Genomic DNA, 15,236 nt, shown 5'->3' with positions numbered 1-15,236 from the left:
CAGAACATGATGCATTTTGTACAGGCGGAAATTAATTATTCTCTTTCTCAGTTTCAGCAAGAAGGACATTTATTATATGTTCCACGAAGTCATAGTCAGTTTTCCAAACTGAGAAATATTTAAGGGATTTCATTATATTTGGGGAAGTTTTCATCAATCAGAGACTTAACAGCTACCAAGAAAGACCTCCAAAATTAATCTTTTATAACATGAGTGTGACTTGTAATCTCCACACTAAGAAAAAACATTACTGAATATAGGGGGAAACTCTTCATAAACTATAACATTTCTTGGCAAAGAAAAACTGCTTTATGATTTTTAAGATATGTTTGAGAATTTAAATGAAATGTACATGTTTGAAATTAGTGCCAGATGCAACAATTCAAGCCCAATTCACTAGCTGCATCACATTTACTGTGATTTAGTAAAAAGGATTCAATAATTCTATGTTTCATAGAAATCTCACAAATACAAGTATTTCATTCACAAAATGCATGGTTTGGCAGGTTTCCAGGGCAGGAATTTGCTGGAGGAGAGGTAAATTTATTGATTAAAATAAATCAAATGACTGACATTTCCCCAGAAAACTGGCAAAACAATGGTATTCAGAGACTGGAGGTCTTACAACCAGAACCAGAAGAAAAGTTTGAGCTATTTACGTTTATTTACATTTATTACAGGAATCCAATAATATGATAGAATAAACAATCAGATATTTGAGAATTCTCAAATTTTAAAATACATATTTTTGGAGTAGGACTTTCCAAACTTTTTTTAAAAAAGATTTTTTTATTTATTTGACAGAGATCACAAGTAGTCAGAGAGGCAGGCAGAGAGGGATGGAGAAGCAGGCTCCCTGCCAAGCAGAGAGCCTGATGCGGGACTAGATCTCAGGACCCTGGGATCATGACCTGAGCTGAAGGCAGAGGCTTTAACCCACTAAGCCACCCAGGCGCCCTTTCCAAAACTTTTAATATGAAACCTGGTGTTTATGGGTCTTGGGATTAATTATATTTCTCCTCTGTCCTTTGTACATTTGTATGTGCTGAATAATGAGTACTCTGACAGACTATGTGCAGAAACAGTTCTTAAACAGGTCAACATCCCTTCCCTTCTACCCTGTGTCTCAATTCTTCCCCCTCTGTGCTCTCTTCCTCCGCTCTGGTCACACTTCCACCAATAGCATTTGTTATGAACCAAATGTTTATTGTACCCCCAAATTGCTTTGTTAAAACTCTAACTCCCCATTGTGGCTACATTTGGACACGGGCCCTATGAGGAATTAATTAAAGTTATATGAGGTCATCAGGGTGGGGCCCTGATCCTCTAGGATTAGTGTCCTTATAAGACGAGGCACCACATAGCTTTCTCCTATGCACATGTTCTTTCTCTGCAAACACAACAGGAAGGGATCCTGTGAGCACACAGCAGGATTGCTGCCTACAAGCCAAGAGAACAGGGTCCTGAATGAAACTTGTCAGCACCTTGATCTTAGAGTTTCCAATCTTTAGAACTGTGTGAAATTAATTTCTATTGTTTAAGCCACCCAGTATTTTGTTATGGTAGCATGAGCAGATTAAGACAGTAATGAAGAGGCCCAAATGCATTAACCATAGCAGCACTTTTACTCACATCCTTTCTTTAACTGCCTGACTTGTTAAAGATTTGGATTGGGGAAAAATGCTATTTGAGACCTGGACACAGTTGGCCAGGAGACTTTCACACAGATCCTGAAGTCACTCAATCTGCTTCTATTGTAGAATCAGAGAAGGTCAGCAGGAGAAGGACTTGTGTGACCTGATCTTGTCAGTTCGGGTTTTATTATGATTCTGAGATTACAGAAATCTATGCCATAAACCTGGCATATCCCTCTGGGAGACCCTGGGGGTGAGGTAATGGATAGTTACCTAATAAGCTTAAACATCTGTTTACACTAAATCATGATATATTAGAGTGCAGTGCAAAAATTCTTACACATTTTCAGAACGCTTCAAAGAAAGGCTTTATAATGTTAACAACAGTAACAAGTAGCTAAGACTAAAATTACTATAGGCAAGATGATGTGTTAAGGACTCTATGTGTATTTTCTTTTATCATCCTCACGAGGATAGGAAAGTGGTGTTATCATTATTACAGAGCACTATTTCGGAAAGTGGAAACATTTCTAAAATCGCCCACACTCTTATCACTATTACATTATTCTGCTTTGTATTCTTCATAGCACTTTTTTTCTCTTTTGTTCCCTTATTCCCTATGCTCCCCCAAACCCCTCCTCGGGGCCCGAACCAGTGGCTGTCACGGAAAAGGGGCTCAATAAGCTTTTAGTCAAGGCCACACATCTGATCAGTGTAGCAGATGGTAAGCACCAGGAGAGCAGGAGTCGGGACTGTTCTCCGCTAAGCAGAGGCTGGCAGGGTGCCTGCTCCATAAATATGTACAGAAGGAAAAGAGGAAGGAAGGAAAGGAGGGAGGGAGGGAGGGAAGAGGGAGGGAGGGGTATAAGGCTGAAGGAATGGAAATATTCCCTTAAGAGCCTAAAGAGCATCTACAGCGAACCTCCCGCCTAGGAGGAATGAACTCAGTTCAAGGTCTAAGCCAGCAGTTTCCTCATTCCCAAAACCAGCGAGAAGCGGGGAATGGGGAAAAGAACAAAGCCTTTAAAAACGTCCAGAAGAAAGGGGGAAACAGTGAGAGAAAAGAAGCAGAAAGAACGAATCCGGCGCTACAAACAGATCTGAAAGCGGAGCTAAGCGCGGTCGGTTGCCATGACGACCCTGGGGCCAGAACGGCCCCCGTCTATTGGCTGAGATGCCGGAGCCAATGGGAAGGCGCGGTGTTGGCGGGGTCTTAAGATGGCGGCCGAGCGGCCGGCTCCTGACGGGTGAGTACCGCTGATAGCCGGGCTGCTTCCCGGCCGCCCCGACCTCCGACTTGGCGGGTTCGGGAGGGCCGGGTGCGGGGAGCCAGTGAGCAGGTGTGGGCGGCCTCACGGCCGAGCCGGCAGAACCCCCGGCTAGGCCCACGGAAGCATTCATAGGGCTGGTCTCTCTCTGCTTCGCTTGGAAGGGACGTAGAGCCTTCCCGAAGCCTGTTGGTGGGAGAGGGGTTCTCCGTCCCACCCCGGCCAGAGAGAGAGGGTGAAGAGGCTTTCGACTGGGGAAACAGCCTCCGGTTTACAAGTGCTGTAGCCCGGGGAAGAGCTGCAGTTACGGGGAGTGTCAGCGGGCAAGACGTCCTGCACCCGAATCTGCGGCGCTTAGTTCTGTGCCCGGGACGGGATGCTTCCCGCTGGGGGATCGGAGTGTGGCCCTGCGGCCGGCGAGCCTGCCGAGTTCCGGGTCGTGCCGCAGGCGGGAAGCGGTGTACCTTTCTAGAGCCACCCTCTTGCAGTCTTGAACCCTGTAAGTATTCTCGCGGCGGCATCCGCCTTAAAGTGAGCCTCGAAATGTTATTGGTTAAGCGGAAATCTTTCCGTGCAGGGCCTTGGGACGTGTTTTCGAGGCCCTGACCGAACACTGTCTTTTATCGGAACGTATGCATACATACAAACTCCTGCCAAGTAAATCGTTTGGGTAATCAGACTGGGAGCTTAATTCGAAGTCAGGCCTCTGATTCAGTTTATCTTTTTGAGAAAAGACAACATTTCATGAATGGGACTTTTACATGAAGGTTGATACATGCTTAAAAGTATTTTAGTTAGGTAATTCCGAGTCATGGAAACTGATTATTGTGTGAATTATTTAACATGATGGTGGGTGGGTGGTGGTTTATGGTTATTATACAGGTTGGGATTAAATTCAGATCAGACAAAATTCAGGTTTCTGTGATTATTCTAATTGAATACAAAATATGAGAAGACAGCTTCGTATGGTGAAAATGGAGTTGAAATTCTGGAATAGTAGTGACAGGAGGCATTTACCCATTAAACTGCTCAGATTGGGTTTTGGTTGTAAGCAGTCGCCTGATCTTCCAGAAAATGGTACATTATTACCCAATGTCATTTTTATGTATACATTTAGTATAGGATCTTACGTAAGTTTCTGCTTTTAAAGAGTAAGACAGTTTTTTTTCTGAAGCAAAATTTTAACAAAATTAGAGGCTAGAGTCATTCTTTAGACCCACTCTCAAGTCTTTGTCTCCAAGAATATATTACTACTTAAATTGCATCCTCTAAAAGTTAATAAGTTGATGCCCTAGAGTTCTGTTTTTGTAAAATAAGTGGATCACAATGCCTTAGGCAAGTCAGTTTCCTCACCTGTATAAGGGGTTTAGATAATAATTTCTAGTGGAAGGGTGGTTGTAGGGATTAACGGTAAAAGAAGTCCTGTCATCTTGTTTATATGTGACATTGTGTATATGCCAGATACATCATTGACTTGCTTTGTTTTTCTTTCTGGTTCTGTTTCTGTGTAACTGGGGTCTCCTTGGCTTTCTCTAGAGCATCTTTCAGGTGTTTTGTCTGACATGCAGTCTGACTGAAAACTAGAAATCTTGGCTGTGGTAGCGGGGTTGAGGAGAGAACCTTATCCTCTGGGGTTTTGGGGTTTAACCAGTATTGAATCTGACTGGTACATCACATCTCTTGAGAATGGCTGAATAATTTTCACATTTAAAGGGTAATTTGGAATGATTTGCTTTAGAATAAAGGCATAGGGTAAGAGACATTTCAGAGAATTAGAGAATCATCTTTAAGAGCAGCCAAAACAAGTGAACACGAGGCCTAACCTAGTACCAGTTGGTACCATAGTACAGTTGGAAATGTAAGAGTGACATGTATATACTGTGAATTCAAAGTGTTTTCAAACGTGAGCCCAAAGCAAGTCACAAAGCAGCCTCTCCATATTGGCTGATTTACAGTTGAGCTGCTGCTCACGTGGGCAGCTCCACTTTGCAGTCTTCTCGGTGAGTTATCTGTGTTTATCGGTGACCATGGGGTTGCCCTCGTGTGTATATGTGTGTGTGTGTGTGTGTGTGTGTGTGTTTGCAGTCACAGGAGAATGGCACGCCACTTGAATGATGTTCAGGGATTGAGTTCAGACGTGTTATTTGAATTTTGCCTTACTTTATGGATTTGGATGTAGAATCTACTTTCTAAAATTTATTTTAGTTCTTCATTTTTCCATGGGCACACACAAGAAATTATCATATTAGCCAGTGTCATATTGAAAACAGTACTTCATGCCACAGCAACAAGAGCTAAAAATAGATGATTTTGAGAAGGTCCAAAATGTGATAAAAAATGCTTGAAAGCTGATGGGGACAGGTGACTCCAGGGCACCCGAGAGTGTTCCTCAGGGTGAGACTCATGTGGGTGCCCAGAGCACAGACACACCCTGTAGGGATGCTGGAGCAGTGTGGAGCAGCAGAACTGTGCGCATCAGAGAGGCACATGCCTTTCACTAGCAGCCACAACGGAAGTCTGGGCCAAGTGGTACTTGGCTGCTGATGGACAGATACTTGCCATGTGTGTAGAATGCCGGTTCCCTTAGATATTTTTGCCTGTCTTCATGTCTTAAAGAGAACCTGGCACACAGTGGCCATTCACAGGCTGCTATGGACAGGGAAAAGAAACTGGTTTCAAACATAGAACCCCAATTTTGCTAAGAATGCTGAATCTGAAATGTGTTACTATCCTTAAGTTCTAAAATGGATAATGAGCCTAAAGATTTATTATTTGTCAGTGGCAAAGTCATGTTGAAGCTTATTATCATTCCCCCCTCCATCTACTCCTCAGAACAGTAAAAATATTTTTATTGATGGCATAACATTCGTTTTTGAATATTGGCATATTTCACATGATGTCTTTTGTGCTAACAAAGTATCTGAAGTTTACCCATTCCAACTATTAAAATCCTCAGTCTAGGTTTAGGCATGGATCCAGGTTTTATGGGGCTTGAAGCTTATATTATTTTGGGTCTCCTCTTTAAGAAAAGGAATACAGATGCTAAATAGAAATTGGGTATAATGCTTTGGAAAGACCTGTGCAAAAGAGGAGCCTTGACACTTCGACTCCATTGTCTTCCTGAATCTGGTTTTATTGCTCCATTCAGAAAACCAGACTCCAATATTTTTTTATAGAAACTTATGTTAGACTTTGGAAATCAGGGAGGTAAATGATTTGCATCAATTGCTAAGTGAATGCACCTCAACCTTAGAAACTTCAAAACTACCTTGTGAATGCTGCCACCCAAAACAGAAATTATAAAAATATGATACATGGCCACAGAAATACTAATAGCAAAAAGAGCTTGGCATTGATCAAGCCCCTAGAACCTTCTAAACATTGTGGTGAGTGTTTTCATAGCTTATCTCATTTAATTCTCAGAATAGCCCTGTACGCAATATAATTATCCTTGTATTACAGCAGAAAAAACCTGAGGGTCAGAGGTGGTAAAAATGATTTCCGCATACTGCTAGTATATGATAGGGTCAGGATTACAACTGAAGCAGGTAGATGTCAGAGCCCTTCTTAAAAAGCCAAAAGAGTATTTTGATGAGGTGGTTTTAGAGGGCTAACAACTCAGGAGGCTGGGATCCATACTGCCAAAAGTAAGATCTGATTCTTCGGACCTGGGAGGAGATCCTTAACCGGTATCTGGAATCCATTATTCAGATTAATGGAAAATCCCGTGATGCCTTTGTCTCAGAGACAATGGTGGTGGTTTTCTCATTAGGTTAACCACAATAGGGAGCAGAAAAGTCGGCAAAAATTTCCATCCTTGCATTTTGTTCCTTCAGGTAAATCATGAGCAGGCAGTATAACTGACTTCTCTTATTTACGCATCTTTTGAATGAAGCAATACATATGCCATGTGATTAATATTGAAAATGTACTCCGTTATTATTTTAGCAAATGATTATAACTCCCAATTTTAAAGGTCATTTTTGACAAACTTAACAGTAGTTAATATTCCCTCTACCAATGGGCCAGATAGCTAATGATAAATATTATCCTGAACTTGAACTTTAGTTTCCTAAACACGATATTGTTACTCAAAAAAGCTGTATGTTTTTGTTAAATTGTTAGGATTAACATTTAATTCTCCATTTGGTATTTTAGCAGTCACTTGTAAAATTTAAAACTAGGACATTCTTTTTACCACCATGCTTTCCTCAAACTACTTACATAGCCTAAAAATTTTCCTTTGCATAATTGTTTTCGTACTCCTTTGGCAGTAAGTCCCCTGAAAGTTCATTTCAATACCAGTGAAACATCTGACTTTGTTTTCTTTTTTGATTACGATAGCCTGAAATATAATATTATAAATCTTGAATTGTGTGACGTATATATTGTTAGGTTCTTAAAGCAATGAATGCTTTTACCAAATTTACTTTTTTTAGACAAAATTATCTATATATATTAGAGAATCCAGGTCCTATTTTCTTTAAGTCATTCATCTGTAAGTTTGTCTTGTAACAAATTAACTACTTTGTACTCTTTAAAACATCTTATACAAGCAAATTTTTTTATTTAATTATTTTTATTGACATATATTATTTGCCCCCAGGGGTACAAGTCTGTGAATCATCAGGCTTACACATTTCCCACTCACCATAACACATTCCCTCCCCAATGTCCATAACCCCACCACCCTCTCTCTACCCGCCCCAGCCCCCAGCAACCCTCAGTTTGTTTTGTGAGATTAAGAGTCTCTTATGGTTTGTCTCCCTCCTGATCCCATCTTTTTCATTTTTTCCTTCCCTGTCCCCCAGGAACAGGGGACAAATTCTTCCTATCAGAAAGCCTCTCAAATTCTTCATATCAGAAAGATCATATGATAATTGTCTTTCTCTGATTGACTTATTTCGTACAAGCAAATATTTTAATTCTTTTAATATGGAGGGTACATGTGATTTTAGATTAAAAGAAAAAAGTCTAGATGGACTGTTCCCGAACCGTTGGGATAATTACTACACTCTTGGGGTTTTAAATTCCTTTCCATGTCCACTTTGTATGTCTAAATTCATCTTTTTTCTCTTCAGAAGAAAAGATGTGGAGTGGGCTGCTACCTCCTGGCCTAAATGAAAGTGATGTTGAGTTGAATTCTGAAGATGAAGCCCCATTAGAGAACTCTGGACTTAACTTGCAGGAAGATAAAGAAGATGGGACCATTACAAAAACAGAGATCTCAGATTTCCAAACTGATGGACCAAAACCTGGGGCAGAGGCAAATGTAAATGCGTACAAAGAGTGCCCCTCTGGAATTCCCTTAAATATGTGGCATGTAGGTTTTCTCTGATGTGTTCTTATTAAAGCCTGTGCATGTGTGTTTGTGCATGCTCCTGTCTCTGCCAGGGTCAGAGTGCTGCCTGTACTTGGGAGGTAGGGAAGATTGACTCAGAATACTCTGGGTTTGTGGGCACTCAGATACTTACTCTCATCTTGGTGGTGTGTTTTATAAAAAAAGGAAGTAAAACATTTAATACGATTAGCTACTTTGCTCAACATAATACATGAGCTTCTGTTTTAATTTGATCTCTTTGTCATCTGTATGAATCATTGAAATTTACTCTCAGCTAATCAGATTGACTTATGTCAAAATAAATGAAGATAAAAGGTCAGGTTGTCAAAGAATCTTGGAAAATAGGTTATCAAGAAGAACTGAACTACTTTTGTTAAATTTGTATTTTTATAAATGCTAGAATATATTTTTATCACATGTTTGTAATTTTTGAATATATGCTTTGCTTCAAAATATATTTACTACTTTTTCGCTTTTTTTTTTAACTTTTATATAGAAATTTCAAGAATTGCATAAAAAACATGCTGAACAGAAAACCTCAACTTCAGGATTCAGAAGGAAGAAAAGGAAACGCTCCAGGAAAGGTGTTTTGTTTTCATTTAATTTTCAGTATTGATAATGTTAAATTGTGAATGATTGAGCTCAACAGTTTTTAATAAACATTAATTTTGAAATAAATGAATATTCAGGTATTGACACTTTGTGAATTCTTTTCAGGTAAATTGAAGAATGAGGAAGAGACTCATAGGTAGGTTCTATGAATGAATAGGTAAAATATCTACTTATTCTATTATTATCTATTCTAGATAATATTGTAAAACTTGTACCAGTAGTTGAACTTCTTACCTCTTAAACATAAGAACTAGTTTTTGTGATTTAGAATTGTAGTAACCAATTAAAAACACTAAAAATAAGTTATTGTCTGTCTTGCAGTGAACAGACCTCAAGTGAAACCCAGTGGAAGGAGCTTACTCAGTATTTTGGAATCAATGATAGGTTTGACCCCCCTGTTAAAAAGAAAAAAGTTGACAAGGTAAGCTCTTTTTTTATTGCATCTTATATTAGCCAGTAGAAAATGGTTGTGGTTAGCCTTGCCTAAGGTATTTTCCTCATTAATTAATTCAGTGAAAAAGTTAAAATGCCTACTGTACACGAAACAAGATATTAAGTAATAAAGTAAATATAAAGTTACAAATCATTAAAAAAAAATGGTGTTAAGGATTTAAACAGGATGTTGCGAAGACATTTAAATGGAGGTTCCGCTTTAGTTTAGGTGGTCAGGGAGGACCTTTCTTGGAAGATGCCACTTCAGTGAGACCTGAAGGATGGGAAGGAAGCATCTATATACATATGCTTCCTCCTATACGCTCGTGTAGAGGTACTAACCTGGGTAAATAAAGGTCCTGGGGAAAATGAGTCATCACGGAACATTTGAGTAACTGTAAGAATATCAGCTTGGCTGGATGGGGTCAATGAGGAGAGTGGCCCAGCACGGGTTCGGAGAGGCAGGCAGCCAGGGACCAAACTGTGAAAGCCCTGAAGGGGAAGAATAAGGAACTGGGTTTTAGTTACAATGTAGCTGAGAGTCTGAGGTTTAAGTAGCTGAGGTTTTAAGTTAAGGGAGTGATATGATCGAAGTTATGTTTGTAAAGATTGCTCTTGTGTAGAGAAAGGGCCAAAAAACAGAGGCAGCAAAAGTAGACAAGAAGAGACTCTTCTAGGCACGAGAGGATGGTGGCTTGAGCAGGAATGGTGCTCCTGAAGATGGAGAAAAGTGGGTGGATTTGGGGTCTCCTCTAGAAGGAGCATGGACAAGGGGCACCTGGGTGGCTCAGTGGGTTAAGCCTCTGCCTTCAGCTCGGGTCATGATCTCGGGGTTCTGAGATCGAGTCCCGCATCGGGCTCTCTGCTCGGCAGGGAGCCTGCTTCCTCTCTCTCTTTCTCTGCTTGCCTCTCTGCCTACTTGTGATCTCTGTCAAATAAATAAAATCTTTAAAAAAAAAAAATAGAAGGAGCATGGACAGTATTTACCTCTGATGCTTTGTGAAGTGGTGGAGAGGAAGTGGGGCGTAAGGAGAGGAAGAGAACCATTCCAGTTTTACCTTCAGCAGTGCTGTGAATAGTGATGCTAGGTACAAAATAGGAAGGCTGGGTGGGGAGAGGGGTGGATAGGGCCTGTCCCAAGTTCACTGGGGCTTGAATGATATCAGTGGGCAGGAGTAGAGAGATGGTTGGTAAAAATGAGACAGGAACTCAGGAGAATCTGAGCTGGAGATCCACATTTGGACGTCATCAGTCTATTGATGATGTGAACACTTAGTAGAGTCTTGAATGCATGAGTGACTTACATATTCACATCAGGGAGTGTGGACTCCAGGAGCATGAAAATTGAGCACTGAATGATAGGGCTAGAGATTCAGGGGCCTGCCTTATTGAAGCCCAAGTATATTGTATCCTGCCTGTGTAGACAGATTCCTTCTTCATGGATCATTTCTGTAGATTTGTAGACTACTGTGGATACATAGAGACCATTCTGATCAATATTTCTTATGAAACAAACCTCAGATATTAAACCCATCATCGGGTGGTACTGCATCATTGAGGGTGTATGCATGAAGGAACTGACAGTAGAATTTTGCATGTGAACCTTTTGATTCCAGTTTTGCTAAGAATTTTTGTCATTTAGTCCCCAGAACCCTGGGGAATTGGAACCAACACCACTTCCTTTTCTTCCTTTCTTTCTTTCTTCTTTTTTTTTCTTTTTAAAGATTTCTTTATTCATTAGAGAGAAAGAGAGTGCATGCATGCATGTGAGGGGAGGGGTAGAGGGAGAGAATCTCAAGCAGACTCCCCCTGAGTCAGGAGCCCGATGTGGGGTTCAATCTCAGGACCCTGAGATCATGACCCGAGTTGGAAATCAAGACAAACCCTTAACTGACTGAGCAATGTCTGTTTTACAAATGTTCAAGCAGGTGCAAAAACGCTTACATTCTTACAAAGAAAGATCGCTGGTAGAGGTGACAGTAAAACCCGGGCTTTATGACCTCATGCTCCGTTCTCTAGCTTCACTGCAGAAGAACTGGTCCGTGCTTCAAAATGCAGTTACTCTGCTCTTGACCCCTGTGAGTCTGGTGGGTGGGGAGGAGGGATCTTGTGAGAAGGATACTCTGGACTGCGTAAGCCTGTTCTAACGCATGAGGGAGGAGGCCATGGCTGATGCGAGTGGGCTGGTCTCCAGCCGTCCTGCTGTACAGTCCCCACTGCTGACTACGTCGTTGTTTTGAAGGAAGGAATGCTAAGTATTGGTTCTAATAGGAAAGTATTTTTAAGTTTACTCATGAATTAGGTGGTTTTTGATCTTCCCTTATTTATAGTATTTGTTATATTTTCTCAGAAGTCTTGACTTCAGAATGTCTAAACTATTCCTTAGTGAAGCTGTAAACCATTCCAAAAAGTAAAAAATTAATGATTTTTTTACAGTTTCTCGAAATTAGAATTTTATTGTTATCCTACATATAGGAAATTGTACCTTCTTGATCCTGCCTAGGTATGGCTAACTCTTACTCATTGTCTAGAATTTGAGATTTGCATAGAGTTATCTTAATAAAGGCTAGGATGACTTGGGTGAATTCTTTTAAGCAACTCGGTTTTATGAACTAATGTTCTGTTTCACATTATATGTTAGATGGACTCTAGGAAAAGAAATTTAAGTCAAACATCATCTTAAAAAACAAGATTTCTGTTTAAGGGAAGTCCCCTCTAAATCCTTTTGTGATCACTCATTAATCTATTTGATGAGTTTGGATTTTCTTAATGACTGAGCCACCCCGAGTTGGATTTTCTGAACAGTAGACATTCCTCTGTATGAATGACAGCTAAGAAAGTCACAGCATTTTTCTAGACAAGGAAACTGGCATTGGCCAGGCTTGCCTCTGCCCAAGATTTTGCCAGCACGAACCATTCTATTAAAAAATGCAAGCATGAAAGGAAGAGAAGGATTTAATGGGCCAAATGATGTCCTATTCTCTTGATAGTTCAGCATGAGTGTGCGCCCGCAGGTTTGTGCCCCTCCTTTGGATTGGGATCACTGTCTCCCTGTTTTACTTGCGCCCCTTTTGCTGTCATGTTAAAATCTACTGTGAATCCAACAGAGTAAATAGACATTAAGGAATGTCCACATTGGAGGCACCAAGATAAAAGCTAAGAATAAATGTAAGTCTAGCCGATAATAGCTGCTGCTGAAGAAGTACAGAGAGGATCATGAAAATCTGTGGTGCAGTTTGGACAAAGCCCACATGGATTTCTAGCCCATTATTTTATTTCACAGGAGCAGAGGCTCGTCTCCTACCATATCTGAAAGAGCCCTTTTATTCTGTATCTCACTCAGTCCTCAAGAATGGAAAAACAAAACTTCTTCGTCTTGTGTCTATTGTGCAGTCCTCCCCCACCATGTTTTCTTTCTTGCTTGCTTTGCTTGCTTCCTTTCTTCCTTTCTTTGGAACCCTGCCAAGCTGAAACTTGCTCATCCAAGGATGTGTATTTACAACAGTGCTGTCACCTGCTTTCCTCACAATACAGAGAGGATTGTTTGTTTTTTTAAAATGTAATTTCTTAATATGCAAAGCTGTTCTAAAGTGTTCTTTGTATTAATTACAGCTTTAATACTGTTTCTATAGTACTGGGACTTAATAATAATTCTGTAATAATAATAATTATTATGAATCTATGTAGGAATATCTTATCTTATCTTACAAATTTAACTCATTAATTTCATCAAAAATATCTCAAGTATTCTTTAGTTGAATCAGTTTGATTCGTCAGCAGTCACTATTGAAGTAGTTTTATATATACTTAATGTATACTTTTTGGCATGAAAAACCGGACTTAAATTTTAATAATTTTAAGAGTGATTGTGCAATATCTCTGATAATTTTTTTAGTTGTTTATGAGAAGAAACTTGAATTGTATAGTGTAGCTTTTTTCAAATTTTTTTTTTTTTTTGTAGGATGCTTTTTCTAACCAAAATTTTACTTGAAACTCCAAAACACAGATGAGATAAAAGGCTGACTGCCCGTGTAGGGGTTGGTGGGGGAGGGATGTAGGGTAGTGGTCTGGAGGAGGCAGAAGTGGTGGTGTGAAGGGGAGGGTTGGAGTGGTTCCATGACCATTCCCCTGGTGTCAGTTACACAATTACAAAGCATTATCTTTTTTTTTTTAATATTTTATTTATTTATTTGACAGAGAGAGAGATCACAAGTAGGCAGAGTGTCAGGTAGAGAGAGAGAGGGAAGCAGGCTCCCCGCTGAGCAGAGAGCCCTATGTGGGACTCGATCCTAGGACCCTGAGATCATGACCTGAGCTGAAGGCAGAGGCTTAACTCACTGAGCCACCCAGGTGCCCCCAAAGCATTATCTTAAATGATTCAGATCATTTAAGTAGGTATGATTTATACATAAAGGTAACACCACTAATTCTTAGTTCTTTATTTTCCTTCCTTCTTTATGGAGAGATTGCCTAATTTTTTTTCTCCCTTAGATATTAGTTTTAATTAGACACAGCAAACTTCAGTGGATAGTTCATTTGTATTAAGCTTTAAACATTGAATATATTATCCAAATATTTAGTAGCAACATTTCTCTAGAAATATATCATACAGTTTGTCCGGAGGTGTTCTAATCGTATGTTGAAACAGATCCCGCATGTGCACATATGGGTGGTTGGTCCTTCATGTTAAACCTCATACCCATACATTTCTTTGATATTTGTCTTCCTGAGATCTGCAACAAAACTGTTAATTAGAGGTTATTTATGGCCTTGTGGGAACCTGTTAGATACTGGCCTAGGATGTTTTTCCACCTGTGGCCGAAATGCTGTCTCTAAATTTGTTTGCCTGTATTGAAGTGCATGTATCTTAAGCTAAGTTCTGATGCCTGACAAGAGGCACCTGAGAAGCATACCGAGGCCCCGCAGAGTATCATCAGTCCCACTTCTGTGCTATGAGAGACATCAGAGATAATTCCAGTAAAGGTACTCTTGGGTACCACTTAATATTTTTTAAGACTTAATAATCGGACCTTACTTCATGAGACTACTTTCTGACTCAGAGTTGAATTCTTGGTTCTTACGCTTGGGGCTGAGGCCTTGATGAGTAATGAGGAGATCTGTAGCTGTATGGAGCTAGACCGCCTGTTGGTTTTAATGGTATCCTGATATTTAGATAAAATAATATGAACAGCTTATTTATCGAATGATTCTATATTCTAAAGTTTTGCTCAGCATTTTGCATCTGTTTCCTCTGACCCTTACCATAAACTTGCAGAGGATGTGGTATTACTCTCTCTTCGCAGGTGAGGTAACTATAAGCTGTAGAGGTCTAGGAATCACCAAGTTTCTCGGCCATTAAGTAGAGGAGCTGGAATTTGAACCCCTGGGTCTGACCTTACCAGCCATATTCTTTGTAAACCGTTGTTATGGTCTTAAGATGATGGAAATGTTTTACCTTAAGATATTTTTTTTACTAATGTTAGTATTTTGAGTGTATTTACAATGTTAGTATCTTTTTAGATGGAACCAGAAATTTTTCAGAGCCAAAAGGAAGTATTATATTTACTTAAATATATTGTCCAAAAAAAAAAAAGAAAGAAAAAGGGGAAAAGGGAGAGAAAAATGAAGTTTTATCTATTGAAATTTTGTTGAATTAAAAAAAAAAAACTTTTGGGGCGCCTGGGTGGCTCAGTGGGTTAAGCCGCTGCCTTCGGCTCAGGTCATGATCTCAGAGTCCTGGGATCGAGTCCCACATCGGGCTCTCTGCTCAGCAGGGAGCCTGCTTCCTCCTCTCTCTGTGCCTGTCTCTCTGCCTGCTTCTGATCTCTCTCTGTCAAGTAAATAAATTAAAAAAAAAAAAAAAAACTTTTAAAAGAGCTGAAAACAAAATTGAACATGTAAGTGCAATTTTATTTCTAGGAGAGAATTTTGGTTATCATGCCTGTCGTG

The 15,236-nt window shown here is 39.9% G+C and overlaps 1 protein-coding gene across 2 annotated transcripts in view; it reads left to right on the top strand.

The window, feature by feature from the left end:
• Positions 1 to 2,645: 2,645 nt before the first annotated feature.
• FAM204A (family with sequence similarity 204 member A) overlaps positions 2,646 to 15,236 on the top strand; it is a 32,187-nt gene continuing 19,596 nt past the window's right edge. Inside the window, exons 1-5 of one of the 2 annotated variants that reach the window (XM_044240612.1) lie at positions 2,646 to 2,881; positions 7,984 to 8,225; positions 8,740 to 8,827; positions 8,961 to 8,991; positions 9,177 to 9,276. In XM_044240612.1, the coding sequence (XP_044096547.1) occupies positions 2,809 to 2,881; positions 7,984 to 8,225; positions 8,740 to 8,827; positions 8,961 to 8,991; positions 9,177 to 9,276 (534 nt within the window). In that variant the 5' untranslated portion in view covers positions 2,646 to 2,808. Of the gene's footprint in view, positions 2,882 to 2,903; positions 3,402 to 7,983; positions 8,226 to 8,739; positions 8,828 to 8,960; positions 8,992 to 9,176; positions 9,277 to 15,236 lie in introns of those variants that run through there. The other variant, XM_044240613.1, reaches the window with a different exon arrangement.

This window comes from Neovison vison, chromosome 2 (genome assembly GCF_020171115.1).
Source record: "Neovison vison isolate M4711 chromosome 2, ASM_NN_V1, whole genome shotgun sequence".
In the NCBI taxonomy this organism is placed as follows: domain Eukaryota; kingdom Metazoa; phylum Chordata; class Mammalia; order Carnivora; family Mustelidae; genus Neogale; species Neogale vison.
Note: the sequence above shows the minus strand (reverse complement) of the source record. Positions and strands in the feature narration are given on the sequence as shown.